The 8,027-nt window shown below is 48.8% G+C and overlaps 1 protein-coding gene across 1 annotated transcript in view; it reads left to right on the top strand.

Annotated features, from left to right (window-relative positions):
* The first annotated feature begins 3,134 nt into the window (after positions 1-3,134).
* ChLD3 (Chitin and LDLR binding deacetylase 3) overlaps positions 3,135-8,027 on the top strand; it is a 15,583-nt gene continuing 10,690 nt past the window's right edge. The window contains exons 1-3 of the mRNA XM_037223884.1: positions 3,135-3,242; positions 4,077-4,256; positions 7,232-7,336. Coding sequence (XP_037079779.1) covers positions 3,206-3,242; positions 4,077-4,256; positions 7,232-7,336 — 322 coding nt within the window. The 5' untranslated portion in view covers positions 3,135-3,205. The remainder of the gene's footprint in view (positions 3,243-4,076; positions 4,257-7,231; positions 7,337-8,027) is intronic.

Genomic DNA, 8,027 nt, shown 5'->3' with positions numbered 1-8,027 from the left:
AGGGCGCCCCTGCGGAACTGGTGTCGGGGGGGGGGGGGGACTGCGTGTGGATGTCTATTTCCCTATCTACTGTTATTGCTTTCGGCTTTTTGCTGTTTATTTTTCGTTCTGCTTTGTTCCATTCGATTTTTTGTCGGGGCCCGTTGCCGGCATAGATCCTCTGCTCAGCGTTGGATCTACCAGGGGTTCTTTGTACAATACTAGGGCTTCCTGGACAACGGTGGTACCCCCCAAGATTTGAGGTGGCCCCTCGGGAGAACACCTGCGAAACCTCCTGACGTTCTCGCGTCATGATGCTGGCCCTGTTCGGCATACGGGGCCTTGTCCGGCACGGGCCCTCTGACCAGTATCAGGAGTTCCTGGCCGTCAGTTTTGCTGGGCTCTGGCCGACAGGGCATTACTCCAGAGGCCCCGAATACTTCAGTACCATACTTCAGAGGCCTCGAATACCGCCTTGTAAGAGAACGTAGCGTGCATCCGCCCGGACTCGTCCAAAAACCGACTGGCACCTGCGAGCGTCGGGTCTCCGCCGCCGCCTCAGCGGACGACCCTTGACCCCCGGCGAATCGGGAGACCCGCGGTCACGTGACGCCTCTCGACACCCAGTCAGATGTAGAGCTCGGAAGACAGCGAGGGCGAGGGCACACACCCCGCACAATCACACCACACCCCTCCGGCCAGATCGGTATTTTGGAGGCCTCATTGCCTTGCCTTGTCGCCGCTGCCGGCAAGGGAGCCTTTCGGGGCCTAGGACTGGTCCCGATAGCCCCTCTCCTTGTGTCTGTTCCTGTCCATGGCTGGCAAAGATGAAGCACGAGACTAATTCATTTTTGTGCTACATAGACATAATCCGAATAGTTTCCGAGGGTGGTTTTTGCTTCAGGGTAACTGGTAAGCATAGCTTGTTTCGTATGTCCTGAGTCAACCTCTCGATTCGTGCCGTCCAGTTCAACGGACAATTTGTGTGAAAACGGATGCGTCAGCGTTGACACGCGCCCGGGTGGCCGGCTGGATACCTATCGCTCGGACGTTAATTGGACCCCGCTGAGAGCTCAGGAACTAAGAGGGCTACAGAGACAGCGAATTCGCAGTGTGTGTTAGCCTGTACGTGAATTCACTTGGGTCAAAGTTTGAGGTTCTTTCTTAGGTCATGACCTTCCGGTAAATAAGGCCAAACAAGGTCAAATTCCAAGTTGGTCTCCAATGTGTCCCCAGCACCTAAATACCTGGTCTAAGCAAAAGGTCACATGCTCGTTTAAGGTCCGGGACTTGTTTGGCTTTTCGAAGGCAATGGGGACCAAAACGATACAGGACGGCTTTGAGTTTTTCATTTGAATAAGTGACAAAGATTACGCCAGGCAGCATGTTCTTAAAAAATAAATGATGATCTTGGTCATTTTAGGTTAGTGGCCTATTCTGACCTTTAAGAAGTCCATGGAAGATGTCTAATGCGGTTCCTGTTATCAACAAATTCGAAATGAGCGCCAGAAACTACACTACTTGACAAGTCCTATGGCTACAAAACAGGCTGGTTTTGACCTTGATCTAACCTTCATACCTTACTCTAGGTCGATGAATTTTTTTATTCAATTGTTGTGTTGCTTAAGAAAGTATTTCTGAAATGTATGACTCCGTCTAACACTCCGTTGTTTCACCAGATTGAACTATTCCCTTGACCAATTGAATTGAATTGACTTCGCTGAATCCACGACCTGACTTTGGCCTGCCGTAGGTCAGCGCCCTTACAAGGTGCATCTAACTTTTATATCACACGATCCGCTATTCAATTGCCTACAGCTATGCAAAATTTTGCGCGGCTGCGTCGCTCCGTTCGGAAACCATTCGGAAATACCCTCAGGGGGTCAATTTAACCCCCTCCCCTGCGCGTATTGGCCACCGCGCGTTTGGGACATCAGAAAACCGGGTTCGCTTCCCGTAGTGCCCACCTTCCCCACCAGGGTAAAAGACAGCGGGGCCATACAGCCTGAACAGCTGAAATGTTGCGGCACGACCACCGGTCTTGGTTGACCTTTGTTGGCCAGTTGCCAGCTCACCTTTCCATGTGAGTCAGGCCAAACGATGTACCCACTCTGGGACTCTGTCCATGACGCTGAATTCCCAATCAAACATTTTTATCCCAGACCGCGAAAGCAATTCATGCTTTAAACGATGTTTGTGACGCTCATTAGTGAAATGCCATTCGTTTACGACATAATTAAGAGTTATGGACCGTTCTTATCGCGCAATAAGACGATCTCGCTTTATTGGCCATTCAGACAGCAAGACACAGGCCGCACTGTCGGTGTGACCTCCTGTGGCGTGACCGCGGCTGGAAATGAGCGGGTTTCTAAAAAAAACCTGCCGTGATAAAATGTGTTCAACGACAAAACGGTGCCTATTCCAGCTGCAGTAATGCTATGCCGAATGGCTGTTATTTAGTTGTGACTAATCTAGCATTGCCACAAATGGTTTAGAAGCGGTATTATGAAAGCGGCTTTTGCGCGGCTCACAAAAGCTGATTTCACGCCCGAAATTGGTAATAGCGCCCTAATAAGCGCAGCATTCGCATGCGTACAACCACAATCGACGTTTTGGGGCCAAATCTTCCTCATGGCGGTGGATTCTGCGAGAATTCGGGGTGTGATAAATGCAGTTTTACGGTTGTTACAAACATCGCTTCTCCACGCCAAACTGGACGTCTCCCTCCCGTAGCAAACGTGTTGTTTCCAAGGTTCTGTCCGATGAATTATGCATTCTCCATGTGTTTGTACCTTGTGGAACCATGCGCTCTCCGCATTCGCGGCGTCGCGGTCTACTACACATAGTTTCACATCAAAGCTTTCTTTTTGCATAGGACTGCAGCCTCGCTCGCGCGCTTCCAAGCATAAGTCATGCCGATGAGCAAGGCTTCCCAGCCGTGCGGCAAGTCTCTCATCAGGCCTTCACCGTTACCGTTTGCCGCGGCGGCTGGCAGCGAGAGACGGCGGCCGGGACTCGGCCGTCACACTTCGTCGGCCGGTGAACGAACCCTCCGGACGGCTGGGCGGGCGCGAGCGAGCGGGCTCTCCTCTCTCGCCTCTCTCCGTACCCGGATGGCCCCGATGTGGCGGGTTTCGCCGCCGCTGACACACTTGGCCGGTCATTGTTGGTCTGGGGTCGGCCCGACACAGACACTGGCCGGAGACGTCCCGAACGTGCCGTCGCCATGCGCCACGTGACCTGGATGCTGGTGCTCTGCGCAGGTGAGCGCCGGCCCACCTGGGCTGTACGGCAGTGACGGCCGCTGCACCGCGAGCCCGACCAGCCGCCACGTTGTGCTGCATAATCGCTATGGGGGTATACAACCATCGCTGTTATGTACGGTATGTAAAGCATCTTGCATGTAACGGGATTGCTGTTTTCCGCGCTTATTTGCCTTTACCTAGTCCCAGTTGAAACTAAGAGAAAAAGCCGAAATTCACTGGAGCTGGCCCAAATTTGGGCTCAACCTTTTGGAAGCCAACGCTAGCTGAAAGCACCACATTTCCATCTGAATTCGACTGCGGTTCCCGCTCTTTCTTAGGAGCACATTCCCACGAGCTGTGTGCTCGAATGACGTCCAAATTAGAACCCGTGCTGAGGATCCCTTGTGGCCTATTCGTCGTAGTGTTAATTCGCGAAAGATTGAGAATTACTCTTATGAAGGCAGCCTCACTTCGTCTGGTGTGTCAGCATGCACACAGTGTTTCGGCCACTTGACTCTCGGACCGCCGTCAGGTCCGGTTCGGTCAGATCCAGGTTCGGGGTCCTCACGACTGGATGATATCTCCTGGAAACTGCCGCTATTCAAACTAGAGTCTTCTGCTTGCGAGCCCAGTGCTCTACCAACTGAGCTTAGCGGAAAGAATGTCCCTTACCCAGCTTTATTTGACGTTAGTCCTAACAACATTTTAGCCATGAAAGCTATCATGGTTGCGTGAGGTCTTACATAGGTCCAGCGTGTACGTTTCGAGCTCCACCTGTAACCGTGCATTGAATTTATTTGATATTTGTGCCCGCCTTCTTACCAAACAGCTAAGCCATCATTTTCCGTCCAGGAGCTGCAAATGGAAAGGAATGGTCGGCGGGAAAGGTCAACTTTCCTTGGCGGAAGGATCGTGATAGCGCGCGATATCAGGTGCCCTGCATAGACAACGGCAAGTTTTACCGAGATCCGAACCGAGATCCGGCCAAGATGCACGGCACCAGCGAGTGTTCCAAATATTTCCTCTGCATAGGTGAGTACACTCTACCCCACAAGGAACTTATCCGTGTAGCGCTGCAGAAGTAAGCTTCTTGGTCTATTTTGGTCTGTTTTAGAGACGAAAATAGACTGGACTTCTATGGGCTTGTTGGTCTATTTCGTGCAACGAAGAATTGCACGTAGTATTCTCAGGCCTCAGTGCCTTTGAGCGGTGAGGATAGAAATTCCGGATGTCTGGAAAGCAAAAGATAAACCAAAGAGCATCAGACGCAAGTGGGCGCATTTGCTCATAGCGCATTTGAGGAAACATTTTAGGCAGCGTCTTAGCCGGCCGAAACTACGCTTCAGCATTCTCTTAGCTATATCGCTTCTAACAGATTGCAAACCGGTTGAAATTGGAGCTCAGGAGCTTTCTGAGTTTCTCCAGAAACTCAGAAAGCCAAAATACATCTCCTTTTTCAATGCCTAACATCGAACCACGGCAGACTTGCAGCCATGCCACCACTACAGCACACTGATGCCAGAGAAGCACGATTAAAAGATGCGATTTTCTTGCAAGAATCTGATGCATTTGCCAGCCGAACGCTCCGCCCTATAACCATCGACGGAACCTTAAATAAAATATGACTGAACTTGCACAATAAGCTGAAATGTGAGCATCTCCATTTTGAGGTTCCAGCTTATTCTGACGTAGCTTGTCAATATGTGCTACATTCAAACAAATAAAATTGGCATTATTATATTTTCTGGACCTACTTGCATGCTATTTTGCAACAACATGTTTGCACAAGGACGATAGGAACAAACAGCAAGAGATGTTGCTGTATTTGTATTTTTTAATTCATGCCACCTGAAGTTCTTTTTCTAGTAAATGTATCTGTCTACGACTGGTTGCATAATCGCACCCGCATTTATAGCACAAACGGCGTGTTATGGCGGCCGGCAGCGGCGGTGCCAAGCGTCGATCCGCGGAGACACGGCGACGAGAGAGGCCTCTGGCGCGGCCGAGCGGACCTGGCCGCCGCCGGTCCAGCGCTTAAAGAGTGTTTACATTTGTGTGGGGTTTTTAACTGAAATAGCCATCTTGAAGACCTTTCGGTGCTGTTCACAGCCCTACCCTTCTTAAGATCTAATCCCGTCTACCCTCTGAGCTACACGCCCACGAAAATTGGGATAGCATTTCGGAGAGAGCATTTCGAAGTCACCTTAGGAATCATGACTTCATATTAACATCATTAAAATATATAATCCTTGCGACAATAAAGGTCAATATAGATATAATTATCGGGGCGTTCATAGCTGGCGTTCGTTAGCTCGATTTCCAGACATAACGGTCGTCTCACTTAATGATGTGCAAGGTACGATGACGTAATCAATCCATGGCGCATCGAAGAGCATATTTACAACCCAGAAAACTGTGAGGCCTAGAACATTCTTTTCCATTTCATTCTCTTCCATATCTCAAAATGTGAAACATTCACTTTGATAGGCGCCGCAATATGGGGCCGCGACGCCGGCCAGGTCGACTTTCAGGTCACTTTTGCGTCGCGTGTGTACATGTAAATACATGGCTGGACCATCAGAAGACGTATTTCACATGATATCTAAAAGGCCATAATAGTAACGTTTTTCACCTGACTTATAAATGATACATTAAAAACGATGCATTTTATCTTTACTTATCGGCTTACCTACAACATAGGCATACATTTTTGCTAGCCAATCAACGTCCCCAACTGCCGCGACTATTTCATGGCAATCACATGAGGAGTATGCCGAGAGCTGATGTAATCGGCACATTTAGAATAAGAGTTAACCTTACCCTGAATCCCTGCAAGTTAGATGAAGCATAAGCAAAGACGACAAAATATTGGATGCGTTGGTCAGTTTCTGCGCTTCACCGACTTATAAATCACACACACTCACGCACGTACGTACGTACGTACGCACGCACGCACGCACGCACGCACGCACGCACGCACGCACGCACACACGCACGCACGCACGCACGCACGCACGCACGCACGTACGCTTGCACGCACGCAACCTTTGAAGCTTTCATTCCTCTAGGCTTCATCAGTTAAAAACTAACTGTATGTGTGTTTTTAAAACTGATGAAGCCTAGAGCTGTTCACACATCGTACTTTGGCATCGTCCGATAATTTCCAATTTACCTTCCAACTGTTTTACGTACAAGATTTGGCCATCTTGCAGTAGTAACGTCATTGCGCTACTTTTTAGCAATTCATTAAATGCTTTTGTGCACAAGTTTGCGCATAAGTTTGCGACAGATTTCACAATGTTTTGCTACCACTGGTTTCTGCCAGCTGGTGTTAACCCATTTAACCCAGATGGCAGAAACTGTTTAATTCGGTCACTGCCGACCCCACTTTCAACACAGTTCATAAGGCTCAACTCAGGTCAATGACCAATGGCCAATTATGTTTTATTATCACAAGAAACGAAGACCCCAATAACAAGATATACAAATGATATTATAGTAACAATATAACAGCATCGTAAAATGACTCAATGCCCGAGATATTAAGGATCATCAAGATAGGATACCAAAGATGATTAACGAGATATTAAAGGCTATCAAGAAGGGGTACCAAAAATGGAGGGAAAGAAAGCACCACAGTGAGCTTTCCTGGCACGAGCACAATAGTAAATTTCCCCACACTGGCCAGATAGGCACCGAGTCAGTTGCGCTGGCTAAAAGAAAATGACGAATTTCGTGGTGTTATGAACCGCCCGCGGTAGTAACCATGCTCAGGCTGAGATAGGAACCTGGGGTACCATAAACGTGTCTGAAGCATCCCAATAGCTTCAAAGATTTCCAAGATTACACAGACGCAATTGGAAGTAAAAAAAGCTGAGAAGTACTAGATGTTCTTCAAGAATTAAGTTTCCTTTCGAGACTTTTATTCCCTGAAAAATTGTGCGCCAGCTGGGTTCTGATGCACTCCGCCACCGCGCCCGTATCGGTGATATTTGGCCTGCTTTCAGATGGAGAGGTTTACAAGTTCAAGTGCTCACGTGACCTCCTATTCGACGTCAGCAGACAAATATGCGACTTCAAAGCCAAGGTGGCCAACTGTGAGGTGAACACAAGTAAGTTTGTGGGCCGCGCCCGACTCAGGTTTCATTTAAGATGAATGGCGACGACCTAAGGGTCAAATGTCGCCGACCTCTCCGCCCCTCGCCTTTCTCTCTCTGGATAAGCGGTGAATTATTGTCGGAAGCTTCGCTCTCATTATTGTGCTAGTTTAAATGTGTGCGTGCATGCATGCGTCAGTTTGCGGTTTAAAGGAAAGCAGTATTTTGCGTCGTGATGTACCAGTATGGGTTACCACCAATGTAGCTGTGCCCGATTCGGTCCGGAAAACGGCTGTTTTCTGTAAATGTTTTCTTACTTGCTCAGATTTTCAATATCAATTGATCATGTTTGCTGAGTTTTTTTCACCGGACCCTTCGTCCTCACTATTCGTATTCACCAGCGCATTGCTGTGCGCAGGGTTTACTTTGGCTTTATCCAAAAGCGGCTTAGTATTTGTTTGCTAGGCGTTGTGAGCACAACTTGTTTGTGTCAACAGTGGCACGAGGGCTCATATCACCTTACTTCGATAAGAATATACCTTTTGGGTTATTCCAAAGCAGCAGAAATGTAACGACATAGTCTTGCACGCATAAGATGACGTCTTCTAGCCTTATCGTTGAGCAGGGCTGGGCAATGTCTTTCTTCTCATCGCTGTCCCCACGCCCATATCTGTTTCCAGAGGCCCTAATCCTCCAACGCACTCGC

The sequence above is a fragment of the Pollicipes pollicipes genome, unplaced genomic scaffold, assembly GCF_011947565.3.
Source record: "Pollicipes pollicipes isolate AB1234 unplaced genomic scaffold, Ppol_2.1 Scaffold_4881;HRSCAF=5763_pilon_pilon_pilon, whole genome shotgun sequence".
In the NCBI taxonomy this organism is placed as follows: domain Eukaryota; kingdom Metazoa; phylum Arthropoda; class Thecostraca; order Pollicipedomorpha; family Pollicipedidae; genus Pollicipes; species Pollicipes pollicipes.
This window is presented reverse-complemented; position numbering and strand designations above follow the sequence as displayed.